Source organism: Hippocampus bargibanti, linkage group LG20 (assembly GCF_051943395.1).
Source record: "Hippocampus bargibanti isolate YZ-2025 linkage group LG20, ASM5194339v1, whole genome shotgun sequence".
Taxonomy (NCBI): Eukaryota; Metazoa; Chordata; class Actinopteri; order Syngnathiformes; family Syngnathidae; genus Hippocampus; species Hippocampus bargibanti.
Genome location: NC_142753.1, coordinates 3,336,323 through 3,351,617, shown reverse-complemented (window position 1 = coordinate 3,351,617; position 15,295 = coordinate 3,336,323). Strand labels below are relative to the sequence as shown.

The 15,295-nt window shown below is 40.8% G+C and overlaps 1 protein-coding gene across 8 annotated transcripts in view; it reads right to left on the bottom strand.

Annotated features, from left to right (window-relative positions):
* ptk2aa (protein tyrosine kinase 2aa) overlaps positions 1 to 15,295 on the bottom strand; it is a 48,517-nt gene that overhangs the window by 15,402 nt on the left and 17,820 nt on the right. For 5 of the 8 annotated variants that reach the window (XM_089023120.1, XM_089023121.1, XM_089023127.1 and 2 more), the window contains 8 exons: positions 13,797 to 13,851; positions 9,893 to 10,033; positions 9,570 to 9,647; positions 7,847 to 7,954; positions 7,653 to 7,770; positions 7,073 to 7,103; positions 5,250 to 5,314; positions 1,167 to 1,193 (listed from right to left, as the gene is read on the bottom strand). In XM_089023120.1, the coding sequence (XP_088879246.1) occupies positions 1,167 to 1,193; positions 5,250 to 5,314; positions 7,073 to 7,103; positions 7,653 to 7,770; positions 7,847 to 7,954; positions 9,570 to 9,647; positions 9,893 to 10,033; positions 13,797 to 13,851 (623 nt within the window). Of the gene's footprint in view, positions 1 to 1,166; positions 1,194 to 4,979; positions 5,067 to 5,249; positions 5,315 to 7,072; positions 7,104 to 7,652; positions 7,771 to 7,846; positions 7,955 to 9,569; positions 9,648 to 9,892; positions 10,034 to 13,796; positions 13,852 to 15,295 lie in introns of all 8 variants that reach the window. The other 3 variants (XM_089023122.1, XM_089023124.1, XM_089023128.1) reach the window with 2 other exon arrangements.

The window sequence follows — 15,295 nt, the reverse complement described above, 5'->3', positions numbered from 1 at the left end:
CTTACATTAACAAAATAGATTCCATTAGATTAGCCTTTATTAGTGTCCTCCATACTTATTTGCAGTGTCTGAAATAACGTTTGCCAGGATGCCCGCGGTGTGCATCTTTTACGTCGGGCGTACAACTTACAAAAGGTCTCCGCCCTTGTTTGAAAGAAAAAAAAAGATTTTTTTTCAAATCAAATGTTTGCTTTTTTAAATAAAGCAAACGTTTCAACGAAGATTTTGAAATTGGAATAAATTGTTCGGATTTTTAAATCTTCATTTGGTTTGGAAATTTCGGAATTTCGGTTCGTTTGGCAATTTGCATAGTCGGCATGGCAGCCAATCAGAAGCCTGCTTTGTGCTTCCGGACTTTCCAGAGCGTTATAAGGTCTTGCATTTGCGTATCATTTTCCAAAGTAGATGCACAGAAAGAACCTCAGCCCCAGAAGAAAGATTCAAAAGAGGCGAACAACATTTATGACGCTACAAAACATAAACGTACATTATCCTGTGACTGTAAAGTGTCCTTGAGAGTTTTGAAAGGCGCTTAGAAATTAAATGTATTATTATTATTATTATTATTATTATTATTATTATTATTATTAAAAGGATCGTGGAAAGAGGAGTTCACGTGGCTTGTATGTAGCAGACGACGCAACGCAAACATTTCATTGTGCAACATGCCGAACAGTGTATGGACAAACAACAACTGGAGCAAAATCATCAGCAAGGGATATCTACCATAAACTATGCAAGGAAGCATTTGTGGTAGGTACATCCTTAATTAAAAAAAATCCTTAATACTTTGCAACAATGGTTTTTTTGCGATTAGTTGTCTTATTGTGTTTCAAGTTGTGAAAAATGGGGCAGGCAACTTTATGGCCGGGCAGGCAACTTTTCAGAGTTGTCTGCCCTGGTGTCCGCTAACTTTTTGTCATGAGTTTCAGACACTGTTATTTGCCATGTTTTTTTTCTGAAGATACTAGTGCACTGTGTTCTAGCGGAGACAAATTCCTTGCGTGTGTTCTACACACTGGGCCAATAAAGATGATTCCAATCAACTTGAGTTTTTTTTTAATATCCAACACAGTGCGTGAGCGGGGAATCACCCCCCCCCCCCAGCAGGCTTTTGTACAAAAGTGCAAGTGACAAGAAACAACTTGAAAAATTGATCACTTTACCATCCCCGCTAAGATCGTCTGCAGGATCTGGAGAGCATGCAAGAGCAGTAAAGAAGGAGGAGGGAGGACAAGGAAAAGGAGGAGGAGAGACAGAGAAATAAATTATAGGTTAGTCATGTCACAAACTGGCTGCGACACAAAAACTGCAAAAGCCAAAGATGGAGGCAGTTAAGTGGAAGCTGCAATAATCGCGTGAACAAAGCGGTGGCGGGCAAGACAGCGGTCGCAAGACGCCAATGTGGCCTGCGCACCATGCAGTCGGCGGCCACGTGTAAATATTTGCGTAAGCGGCCAAGGTGAGTGCTAAAATTCCAGAGGCGGATTTTAAACAAGGAGCAGACGCTTTGAGAAAGCATTGGAATCCGCTAAGAAGAAAAAATATCCCACAAACATACAAAAAAAAAAAAAAAAAAAAAACGGATGGGGCTTTAAAGGACAACCGACACCCTGGACAAGTTTTGTCCATAATTTGTAAAATAACGTCGCTGGTCAACGTCAGAGTTCTCGCAAACTATGATTGGCTAGTCACTAGCCAATCATAGTATCAAAGCCACTAGTGATAAGAGCATACTGGCCAGAGCTAGCACACTGTATCTGTAGCGAGCTGAATAAGCAAATATATTGTTGTGTTGATTTAATAGTAGTTTTGACCACCCACAATAGCTGAAGGAGGAGAAGAAATTGATTTGGTTGCAAATATACTGTTGAAGCCATTTTCAAGAATAAATAGACATCATTAAAGGACAACCGACGCCTCCAGACAAGTTGTGTCCATAAATTGTAAAATCACTTCAAATGACTTCTACTGAGCGTATTTTACAAAGATTCCACGGCATATAGCTATATTTTACGTTTTGAGACTCACACTGAATATTCAGGAAGTTTTGTTTTCGAGTTGATGACGATGCCTGACTTGACGTCACGTGTGGAATGCCCTTGACCGAGAAAGCGACACACAATGCATTTTGGGTACTTTGTTTGGTCTGAAAACTTCGTGTTGATGGCGAAATTAGAAGGAAAACACATAAATAACGCAATGGTGAATCGTTGTGTGTTGCACCAAGACGACTATTTGGCAGACAAATCAGCCCATTTCCAACGGAGCTTGGGCGCCATCTTGTGCATTTTCTGGAACGCTGCATTGGAGTACTTGCGGCTCGAATTGATACGGAAGGACTTCTTTAATCGATTGCAAACATTTATGCTTTCCTCTTCAGAACTATTTGAATCATATTCATAACTGGATGAGTAACTCAATATTCCGTGGTTACTGCAATTTGAGTGAAAATGACAAAAACCCTGGCACTGGATTGGAATCATTTTGGTCTGGCAGCGAATGAGTTAAAATGGAAACGGGAGGCTGTACAATTTCATAACCAAGTGTCCCAATTCATTTGATCATTTGTCACCCCAAGACAAAATCTTTTTAGTACCTTGTATTGAACTATTTTCAACATCAGTGTAGTTTTAAATATACAACAGCCATTCACTTCTCCGTCTCGGCGGCTAATGACTTTAGCGCAACGCTGAATTCCCACGTTTGTGAATACGTGCTTTTCCCGCCTGTCAAATCCCGAAGCTGCCATCTGAGAACGGTGGGGAAAACGTCTGTGGCATTCCGGCTGCCGTCCAGATTAAGGGCTATATTTCAGAATGCCGCGGCTGTCGCCCGCTTCGGCACGATCGTCGTTGCAAAAGTTTTATTCCCTCTCGCCGCTTCAGTTTAAATCAACTTGCTTACAAACAGGGATAAAATATTGGGTTTGGAATTCAGCGCATTCAACCCGACACTCAGAGTTGAGGCATGTGCTGAACTCGTCATTTTTTAAACTTTGCTGCCACACTCCCCTTGCAAAGCCAGTATTGAGACTTGTTTTTGAAATGTATGGGGATATAATGGACAAGCATACAAATCACATTTCATAATAAACAAGTTAAAGGACAACTAACATCTCCGGACAAGTTGGGTCCATAATTTGTAAAATGACTTCAAATGACTTCTACTGAGCGCATTTTACAAAGATTCCACCGCATATAGCTATATTTTACGTTTTAAGACTCGTGCTGAATATTCATGAAGTCTTGTTTTCGAGTTGATGACAATGCCCTAAGTGACGTCACATTCTGAACGCCCCTGACCGAGAAAGCGACACACATTGCATTTTGTTTTTTTTTTTTTTCATCTGAAAACAATGTGTTGGTCGTGAAATTAGAAGGAAAACTACATAAATAACGTGACGGTGAATCGCTGTGCGTCGCAGCCAATTGCGGTAACACACATGAAGAAGGTGGAAGTTTACACAAATTCCCAGCAGACAAATCAGCCCATTTCCAACGGAACTTGTGCGCCATCTTATGCATTTTCGGGGCGCTACATTGGAGTCCAGACGGCTCGAATTGATACAGAAGGACTTCTTTAATCGATTGCAAACATTTATGCTTTCCTCTTCAGAACTATTTGAATCATATTCATAACTGGATGAGTAACAAGAAAGCATCTTCTCCAAATCTGAACTCTTTGAAGCCATTGTTTTGATTCTGGAGCAAGGCAGTTTGTGAAGGAGTATCCTGGCGTAACGTCACGAATAAGGGAGCGGGACTTTCTGAATCTCCCCAGCTGATTTTGTGGCAGTTTTGTGGACACTTTCAGTCATTTTTATTGGTGTTTTGCATTTGACTAAAAATATCAGCCTGTGTGTTTTCGGTATTTTAGATGTTATAAAACGTTTTTCTGATGTCATTTAGGAAACCAAAAAATGGTGTCAGTTGTCCTCTAAAGAAAGTAGGCAGTGAGGAGCGTGTACGATGGATAGATAGTTCATCGACCGGGTAGATTTTTAGCTTCGGACAAACTGCGCTGTCCCATTGTTGAAAAATCCAATTAGACGTAGCCGTTATGAATCCAAAATGGCTCTCATTCTACCATTTACCATTTATGTTAAAAAAAAAAAACGATAATCCATCTGACGTTTAGGTTGAGGTGCAATGGGAGGCAAACAATCGCAGGGCACATGAAAGATGTTGTAGAAAACATCAATGTCATTCAATGTCAATTGTCCCTTGATTACTTTGTTAGTTGAATTACAGTAAAGTCTCGTTATATCGATATTCAAGGGAGTCCGAAAAAATATCGATATAACCGGGACTATCGATATATCCGACCCTGTTTGCATGTAATTTTCTCCGTGCGTGCATAGAAATAATATCGATATAACCGGGACTATCGATATATCCGATATCAATATAATGAGACTTTACTGTATATTCGAAATTAGACCAAGGGTATCAAAGTCATTTTTTTTTGCTGCGGGCCACATTGTCGTTACAGTTTCCTCTCAGGGGCCGTTATGTACAGTAAAGTCTCGTTATATCGATATTCAAGGGAGTCTGAAAAAATATCGATATAACCGGGACTATCGATATATCCGACCCTGTTTGCATGTAATTTTCTCCGTGCGTGCATAGAAATAGTATCGATATAACCGGGACTATCGATATATCCGATATCGATATAACGAGACTTTACTGTATTTGGAAAAGCCATTAGAATGTTTCATCCCCTCTACATATTACATATAGAGAACACAACTAATGAATGAATAATTAATTTTCAAATTTGAAGTCAAAAATGATTGTTATTGTGGTTTACATGGGACATTTTGAAATTTTGGTTTGGACTCTAGCAAGCATCATGGCACTACACATGCTTAATGTGGTTTCGCAGGCCGAATAAAATGATGTGGCAGGCTAGATTTGGCACCCGATCCTTGACTTTGACACCTGTGGATGAGACATTCACGTCACGAGGAATACCATTGGGTGGTGAATCGGAACAGAAGACAAAAGGGAGGAGGAAACGGTACGCCTTGGCCGGCTTGGGAGGAGTCGACGACGCCAGGTCTACGGCCAATCCAAAACAGAAAGGAGGGGGCGGGTGAAGATGGACAGAGTGCAGAAAAGGACCAAGCGTGGATGTAAACAAACAGGATGGAGGAAACGAGATGGGAATAGTGAGAGAGAAAAAACAGATGTTGGAGGAAATGGGAAGAGCAGAGCAGTCACAACAGAATTCCTCCTTCTTACCTGAAACCGAGATGGTCCTCACCCCACTCTTGAACGCCTCCAACTTCTTCTCATGATTCGACAACCTAAAAACAGAAAAGGGGTGCGTGTTCACCAGCACCAAAAGTGCGGCAATTATCTCTTGCTTTTTGTGGTGGTCCGCGGAAAGGGAAGAGTGAGAGGGCCAAAGAAAAGAGGAGGAGACTTGCACAAGTGGAAACTATTTGGCTGCCAAACTTATCTCCTTATTTGAGCAGACATGGGGCGAGAGAGAAAGGTACACACAGAAATGGGATGAGGGGGGGGATGATGAGAGCGTGATTTTTTTTTTGTCTGTGAGAAATTGTCGATATGGTTGTATCACCTATCATTTATTTGTCAGCTCAAAGAAAAAAACCTGCAGGTACTATAATTTTTTTGAAGTGTTTTACGTCAATTCACTGCCATTGACGAATTTATTCGGGAATTGAAAATATGACGGACATCGCCATTCCCATTAGTTCGGTTTTGTTTTTTCTTGCTTGGATACCACTAAAGCGATGACCAGCCCCCTGGTAATGTTTTCTCCTTCCACAAGGGGGCAGCATTTCCCTTTTTTCCATGTTAGCGCTTTGTTCCAGCTTCAGCAGTTGTTCATACAAAACCAATATGTATGGATTGCATTGTATTTTGGACAGATGCCATCATTTCAAGCACATGATACTCCATTCCTATATAATTTAGGAATTAACTCTGATGAAAGAAGAGAGTCTAAGGTTTCTTACGCGGCATTGAATGTTAATGTAGTCTGAAAACTCAATATTCTGTGGGTCCTGGAATTTGAGTGACAATGACAAAAACCCTGGCACTGGAGTGGACACATTTTTGCCTGTTTGGCAGTGAATGAGTTAAGTCATATTGATGATGTGGGTTGCGTAGAAGCTATCCATAACCTTGCCCCCCTCTTACCTAATTGACTTTCAAATTTCTATTCCCTCTCGTTCCCTCAGATTCTTTTCCTCCCTCCACCTCTGTATGTCCCCACCTGGCCGTCTCAGCACGATGGGGGACAGGGCTTTCAGCTGCTGTGCCCCCAAACTCTGGAACTCACTTCCTCCCAACATTGGTAACATTGATTCTCTTCCCACCTTCAAATCCCATCTCAAAACCCACCTATTTAAAATCACATTGTCTGTGTAGCTCTTTCTCTTGTTTCTATTTATAACTGTAATTTATTTATTGTATTTTATTTGTGATTGTATTTTATTTATCATTGTAACTATGCTTGTCTGTGACTGTAAAATGTCCTTGAGAGCTTTGAAAGGTGCTTTAAATGAAATGTATTATTATTATAAGGGGCACAATAATGTTTTGAATAAAATCAAGGCTTTTGGGTGCGCCTTATACACCGGAAAATACGGTACTCAAATGCATCACAAAAAAAATACGGTACTCAAATACGGTACTCAAATGGCATCTTTGAAAAAAAACATTCAGCAACATTACTACTAATTTATGTCAAGATGAATGGGACCCGACAAAGTGACAACATAAATTCGCTTTCGAGAACGCCAACACTGACGTCTATAACTTTCAAAATAGCATGTGACTTTATTTTGACCAAAGTCTTTCATGTCTGTGTCACCAATAGCGTCATGAACTGAGGTAATTGGAGTTATCCCGTTATTTTGGAACAAGAAAAAAAAAAGGGGATGAGGTGGTTATTTGTTTGTTCAAATTCAGGATGCACTGGGGTAGAAGCCAGATATTTTTGAAATAAGGTTATTTTGAGTGTAGACTTTATAAAATAACAGAGTGAGGCTAAGGCACAACACAATTTAAAATTCAAAGAGAGCGGCACTTACTTTGGAAGGGAAGGTAGCGCTCTCTCCCCCTCTGGAGGACAAATGCATTACAACAACATGAGATGAATACAGCAAGAAAAAAATGGACTACATCATTGCAACATTTTGACATGCACACAAAGAGCTGCATAATGAATTCAGTACAAAAGTTCCTCGATGAGAACCCGGTTTAGTTTTTTGGAGCTCTGCGCTGTTGCCCCCTTGATTTCTAGACTTCTGCTGCAAGTCAAAATTTGGAGTTCAAGCTTCAGATATGCCGGCAAGGTCATTACAGGCATTTAAAGGTGGTTCAATCTCTTTCAGACATTTTTCTAAACAGGGCGAACAACAAATGAAATGAAAACACTGGAAAGGAACATGAACCAGCTCTTAATGTGAAACTACTTTTGTGGTTAATGGCCAATCAGAGCTGAGGAAATATCACAAGGCCACGGACTGGAACTTATACATTGATGACGAACCGCCAGAACTCATCAATGAAGCTTGAGAAAACTATTTTTTAAAACATATTCAAAAATCACCCACAAATTCAAATTCCGAGCAACTGAATCAGAAAAAACAATCAGAACACGACCGCTACCTTTTTGAACTCTGACAATGAAAGAGCGCGTTTCCATAGAGACGAGCCGACAGTAGCCATCAATCAAGTCGGCCAAATTCTCCGCCATGGTCAGGGAGGCTGTCGTGACGGTGAGAGGCTAGATCCAAGCAGAATCAATTCCAGCTGCTGCTGATGTACAACCAACAGTAACTCAGGATCATGCCGGTGTATACCTCAGCTGCTCCCGCGACGTTAACTTGCAGCATCCCTTTCCTGTCCTTCTCCTCCATGGCAGAGTATTGGATGGATTGCACTTGGGTGAAGTTAGCCAGATGGGTTGGCTGTGACAAGGAAGAGACATGTGTCACTCCAAATTCATTTGTACTTTATTTTTATTATGCACTGGAAACCTATGGAAACCTCCAATGTGCAAAATTGCTGACATCTAATTCCCGAAAAAAAGGTAAAAGCCAATTAGTTATCAAGATTGACTTTTCCAAATATAATACGTACATAAATATAGAAAAGTTTTCCAAATATAAGCAGTGTCTGAAACTCATGACAAAAAGTTAGCGGACACCAGGGCAGACAACTCTGAAAGGTTGCCTGCCCGGCCATAAAGTTGCCTGCCTCATTTTTCACAATTTGAAACAGATTAAGAGAAATAATAGCGAAAAAAAAACATTGTTGCGAAGTGTAAAGGATTTTTTTAATTAAGAAAGTACCTACCACAAATGATCCCTTGCTTAATTTATAGTAAATATCCCTTGCTGACGATTTTGCTCCAGTTGTCGTTTGTCGTCATGGATGAAAAGGTTTCTTTAGCCGTCATCTGTACTTCTTTGAAGGTGTCGGACGTTTCACTTCTTATCCAAGAAACTTCGTTAGTTTGCTGACGAAGTTTCTTGTTTCTCGTCCGACACCTTCAAAGAAGTACAGATGACGGCTGAAGAAACCTTTTCATCGATGCACCACTCCTGTACGACTGAGAGCTTACACAAACGTTTGTTGTGATGGTGCATAATACGTCTGTGTAAGCTCTCAGTCGTACAGGAGTGGTCCATCGATGAAAAGGTTTCTTCAGCCGTCATCTGTACTTCGAACATTAGTGTTCTGTACTTGTTTTCAAAGAAGTACAGATGACGGCTGAAGAAACCTTTTCATCCATGGTGCACAATGCAATGTTTGTGTTGCGTTGTCTGCTAAAAGCTACATGGACTCCTCTTTCTAAGCGCCTTTCAAAACTTTCAAGTATACTTTAAGTCACGGTACAGTCCGAAGCACGAAACAGGTTATTGATTGGCTGCCGTGCCAATTTCCGTGCAAATTAACGAAACTAATGTTCGTTTGGCAATTTGCATACTCGGCACGGCAGCCAATCAAATCTGTTTCGTGCTTAGGACTGTACCGTGACTGTAAAGTGTACTTAAGAGTTTTGAAAGTCGCTTAGAAAGAGGAGTCCACGTGGCTTGTAGCGGTTTGCTTGTAGCTTTTGCTTTATTGAATAAAGCAAACGTTTGATTTGAAAAAAAAAAACGTTTTTTTTTTCTTGAAGAAGTTGTCCGCCACCCGGGCCAAGACGTTTTGAAAGTTGTACGCCCAACGTAAAAGTTGTACGCCCAACGTAAAAGTTGTACGCCTCGGGCCTCCGGGCAGATGTTATTTCAGACACTGATATAAAGCACACCATATTATAAGGCGCTACAGGCCTTAGTGACTTTATGATACAATGCAGTGTATTTCTTTCATTACAATACAATAGCACATTTATTATTCCTATGGGAATTTTTTTGGGAGATACACACTTTGTCTCGGAACCAATTAAGTTCGGAAGTTGAGGTCTCACTGTACACTGGAAAATACGGGAAATAAATAAACAAAAAGAAAAAAGGAGTATGGGTGGTGTATTTATCACACCGAAAACAAACTGCAAAACGCAGACTCTTTCTTACTTACTGTTGAGCCCTTGTCCGTCAGGTAGCTAATGCCTTCCTCAGGTCCAATCGCAAGCTCCACTTGGATCACCCAGCTTGACTGCGGGGAGGGAGAAAACAGGGAAAAACCACAATTTGCAGCTTGAGATTCCCATTTTTCTTTACTTTGCGAAGATTCGCTTCATTAGAAAACGCTTTCATGTTCCCATTTTTGCTCTCAGGCCAAAGCCGTTAAGTACTGTAACCCAATTGGCCTTGGCGCATCAAAAGGCCGCATGCCCGTGCCTGTCAACTTCAAAATGTTTCAGAGAACAAACGTAAACCGAGGAACTGAAGTCGACTCACCCCGAGGGCACATTTGAAGCACTCTTTATCGTAACGGTGGATAGGTGCCAGGATCTCGAGGAACTTGAGGATGCACTGCTCGTCATTGAGGTTAGCCACTTGCTTGAACGTCTGCTGGATCAATTTACGAAGCGTCTTGGCCTAAAGTGGGATGAGACAATGAAGCAACACGTGACTATTTACCATGAGAATACGAAACGGTTTATTGTACTTATTCCATTCTATTTGTGATTGTATTTTATTATAGTACCTATGCTTGTCTGTGACTGTAAAGTGTCCTTGAGAGCGTTGAAAGGTGCTTAAAATGTAATGTAGTATTATTATTAAGGGCAGCGATGAACAGACAAATCTGTCCGGGGAACTTTACTGCGCCGTTTAGGCCGTCATTTTTGGCCCAGACATACCTCATCAAAGTGTGATAAAATCGGCATATAGATTAAAACAAGAGATTAGAAAAAGATTGAGTTAGGCGGCTGAGTGGAAAGCGGACTTAAAAGAACATTGAAGTAACAAGGTCACGTTCGAGGAGGAAACGTCTGTTAACCAAGATACGGTTATGGATACCTAACCATTGACATTAAATTCTACTAGACCCTTCGAACAGTCAGGCGCTACCGATCCATGCGTACCAAATCCAGCTAATATTGGCAGTGAATAAGTTAAACTGTCTGTCATGTGACTTTTTTTTTTTCTTACAAAAACAAAACCTGTTGGCCAACCTGTCAGAATGAATGGACTCTTAAAGGACAACCGACGTCTCCGGACAAGTTGTGTCCATAATTTGTAAAATGGCTTCAAATGACTTCTACTGGGCGTATTTTAATAAGATTCCACCATGTATTTTGCTGTACTGTTTTTTTAAAACCATGTCTTACACCCAAAAGCCGCCAGTAGAGGGAGGTAAACTCAATGGAAAGATAGTATCAGCCTGTGGAAACGAGCTGATTCATTCCTCACTGGAGCTGGTCGCCATTTTTCTGCCTCTTCTTTGAGGCAGACGTTACCCCCGCCCGTTTGCCTCAAAATGGCCCAAATAAATTATTTAATCGATTGCAAACATGTATGCTTTGCTCATCAGGACTATTTGAATCATATTCATAACTGGATGTGTAACAAGAAAGCATATTCTCCAAATCTGAAGCCATTGTTTCGATTCTCCAGCAATGTAAAACGTCTTGGCGTGACGTCACGAACTGGGGGCGGGACTTTCTGAAAATGCCCAATTCGCAGCTTTTTTTTTTTTTGCAGATTTTGGACACTTTAAGTCAATTTTATTGGTGTTTTGCATTTGAATAAGAATATCATGCTGCGTGTTTTGGGTATTTTAGATTTATTGGTGTTTTGCATTTGAATAAGAATATCATGCTGCGTGTTTTGGGTATTTTAGATGCTATAAAACGTTTTTCTGGTGTCAGTTAAAAAACAAAAGTGACGTCGGTTGTCCTTTCAAGGAGGAGGAACACGAGGTCCCCAGACCAAACAAGTACAGCAAAATACATTGACGTGATGGAAGGACCGCTACAATGCGTATTTTTTTTTTTCGGTCAGGGGCGTTCCTTTAGTGACGTCACGTACGGACTCGTCACCAACTCAAAAACAAGACTTCCTGAATATTCGGCGCGAGTCTTAAAATGTAAAATATAGCTATATGTGGTGGAATCGTATTAAAATACGCTCAGTAGAAGACATTTGAAGCCATTTTACAAATTATGGACACAACTTGTCCAGAGACGTCGGTTGTCCTTTAAGGGGGCCTTAACCAGCCCTGACATCAGTCACCCTTTATTACTCTGGCCATCTGGGTGTGTGTGGATCTGGGTGTGTGTGTGAATGCATGTTTGTGTGTGGAGTCTATTGCAAAAGAGAATAATCCCTTTTCAAAGGCTGAGACACAACAGACTGCCATAAACACCTTTGTGTTACGCACGTGCGCAGAGACATACACACAAACACACATTGAAACATTTTTTTCAAACAACAGAAATATAAATTATGACAGTCTAGCTACAGATCTTGCTTGCTACCTAGCTATTTATTTGCTATATATTTCCTGTCCATTAGTTGACTCTCTGGGTAGGTAGCTATCTATTAGATAGATCGCTGGCTAGCTAGCTATCTGTCAGATAGCTTTCTATCTATTTGAGTTACTTGTGCATGTGGCTGCCGCTGCTCACCCACAGAAAAAATTATCCTCTAAGTGCAAAGTGACCTTGAGTTTTGAAAGGCGCTAATAAATAAAATGTATTATTATTCTTATTAAAGTATGTGGTTGTATGATTGTTGCATTCTAGTGGAAGGTCATTGTTCTGACTTTCACCATATGTCACTGGCATGTTGCCATGTTTATGAAGATGTGGTAAAGATCGTGGGCAGCTGATGAGAAGGGCGGGGAATGAGGGAACAGGGGGGGACGGGTGTCAGTGGGACTTGATAGACAGACGGGGAAAGGGAGGCGAGCACCTACCCCCTTTCTTTCCTCATTGTTGGAAAGAAAAAGTGGGTTTAAACGTGACCCCAGGGGTTGCGCACGAGCGGCAGTGGCGCTCAGTTCTGCAGAGCATCTGTCTTCACGCCGCCTGCCGACATCAGGACCTTTTGGGGTCACTGAGCCTTTCTTCAACACATCCCTCCCCCCAATAAAAGTGTGTCGTAAATTTATCACAGACACTGCCATTATGCTAGTACAGATGCTTCCCAACTTACGAACAAGATATGTTCCGAATGGTAGTTCTTAAGGTGAATTTGTTCGTGAGTTGCTTCAGTGCTATATTTTGGATGGAATGTATGTTTAAAGGACAACCAACGCCTCCGGACAAGTTGAGTCCATAATTTGTAAAATCACTTCAAAGGACTTCTACTGAGCGCATTTTACAAAAATTCCACCGCATATAGCTAGATTTTACATTTTAAGACTCGCGCTGAATATTCAGAAAGTTTTGTTTTTGAGTTGGCGACGATTCCTGACGTGAGGTCACGTCAGGAACGCCCCTGACCGAGAAAGCGACACAATGCATTTTGGGTACTTTGTTTGGTCTGAAAACTTCGTGTTGATCCGTGTTGATGGCAACATTAGAAGGAAAACACATAAATAACGCGATGGTGAATCGTTGTGTGTTGCACCAAGACTACTATTTGATACTAGTTGACACAAATTCTCAGCAGACAAATCAGCCCATTTCCAACAGAGCTTGGGCGCCATCTTGTGCATTTTCTGGAACGCTACATTGTAGTACTGGCGGCTCGAATTGATCCGGAAGGACTTCTTTAATCGATTGCAAACATTTACGCTTTCCTCTTCAGAAGTATTTGAATCATATTCATAACTGGATGAGTAACAAGAAAGCATCTTCTCCGAATCTGAAGCCATTGTTTTGATTCTAGAGCAATGCAAGACGTCCTGGAGTGACGTCACGAAGAAGGGGGTGGTACCTTCTGAAACTCGCCATCTCCGAGGTCATTTTGAAGTAGTTTGGGGAAAAATATCAGCCTGCGTGTTTTGGGTATTTTAGATACTATAAAACGTATTTCTGATGTCAGTTAGTTATGTATGTTTAAGATTATATAAGTATGTTAAGGCTTGTATCAGAAACCTTTATTGGGTTGTACGGAAAAATAAACATTTTATAAAATATACGCTCTATAAAGATATGTACAAGTACAACTGAAGAGAATACTACATACAGTATGTTCCGTTTTTCGTAACTCGAATGTTCGTAAATAGGGGAGTGCCTGCATAAAAAAAAAAAATCATGATTCAGCTAAACTCTAAATTTAAACAGTAATGTGAGATCAAATGTATTACTTTTAATATTCCCAAAAAAATCCATAAATAACGTTGCAGCATAATCGAGGCTGTAAAAAAAATGTAACTACGTCGGGGACTATTGCAAGGCTCTCATCTCACCTTGAGAGAATCCAGCAGGTCTTTTGGGAAAAAACGCCTCAAACCAACATCCTTCCTGTGTGCAAAGGGGGACAAGAGAGAAGGAGGGAATTTTTAGAATGTTTTAAATACCGGCAGGAATGTTAAATGTTGCGATCTGATCTGTGCTGGGTTGCATAAGTAGATGTGGGAAGTGAAGGGTGGGAAACAGAAAGTGATGAGAAAGTGATTCACTGCCATTCACAAAGTTATTCCGGATTTGAAAATATGACAGAATTGGTTCGGTTTAGTTTTTTCATGCTTGGATGCCGATAAAGCACTGGCCAGACCTCTGGCAATGTTTTTTTTTTTCTTTTCCACAATGGGTCAGGATTTCCCTTTTTTTCCATGTTAGCGCTTTGTTTCAGCTTCAGCTGTTGTTAAAGCGCTATATAAACCAATATTGCATTGTATTTACGACAGTTGCCCTGATTTCACGCTCATATTACTTGAGACCCATATAATGTAGGAATTAATTATTTTTTTCTGATGAAAAAAGAGAGTCTAAGGTTTCTAACGATGTCTTGAATGTTTATCTAGTCCTAAAACTGAATATTCTGTGGGTCCTGGAATTCGAGTGACAGTGACAAAAACCCTAGCACTGGAGTGACCACATTTTTGCACATCATCCGATCCAGTTTATAAAGGTTTTTACAATGGTGACTGTTTAACCTGGATCAAATTCATTAATTCATTTTTCATTATTTTTGTGAGAATTATTTTAAATTGGGACAATTTGAAAGTCCAACTGCATCATGGAAAGACGGCATTTAACTTTGGATGTTTCAGTGTATGTTCAGCTACAACTGATCTTATCTATTTCAAAGAAAACATTGAGTTACAGTGGTACCTCGGTTCTCAAATGCCTCAGTGTTCGAACAAAATATTCGAGATATTCTTGCTTCGGCGCTCGAACATCAATCGGTGTTCGAACGCCAATACGACGCGTGAGTGCGTACGCGAGGGTGGGGAGCTGAGCGGCGCACGGGCCAACTGTTGTCGCTAGCGGACGTGCTGCGTTTTGCTCTAGCGTTTAATATAGGTGTACGAAGAGTTTTAGCCCCTAATCATGCCTCCAAAGAAAGTAAGTGCTGCTTAAAGTGACAAAAGAAAAGTAGTGCGTACAACTATTGCATTTAAGAAAGAAATAATCGCAAAATATGAAGGAGGTGTGCGAGTGTTTAATCTGGCGAGGGAATACAACATGGCGAAATCTACGATCAGTACGATATTAAAGAATAAGGAGGCTGTGAAATCTAGTGATGTGACCGTGGGAATGAGAGCAAGTGTCATTGGATAGATATTTTAAGAGAAAAGAACATCCTGTAGCCGAGTCATCCGAAGCTGTCACGTTCCGAGCGAGAGTGACGGCAGCTGACTCGTCGGAACGTAGTGGAATGTTTGGGATCCCAAAACAGACACGTACTACCCAAGCAGGATGTTTATTCACAAATCAAAGAAAAGACAGCGAGTAAGAAGGC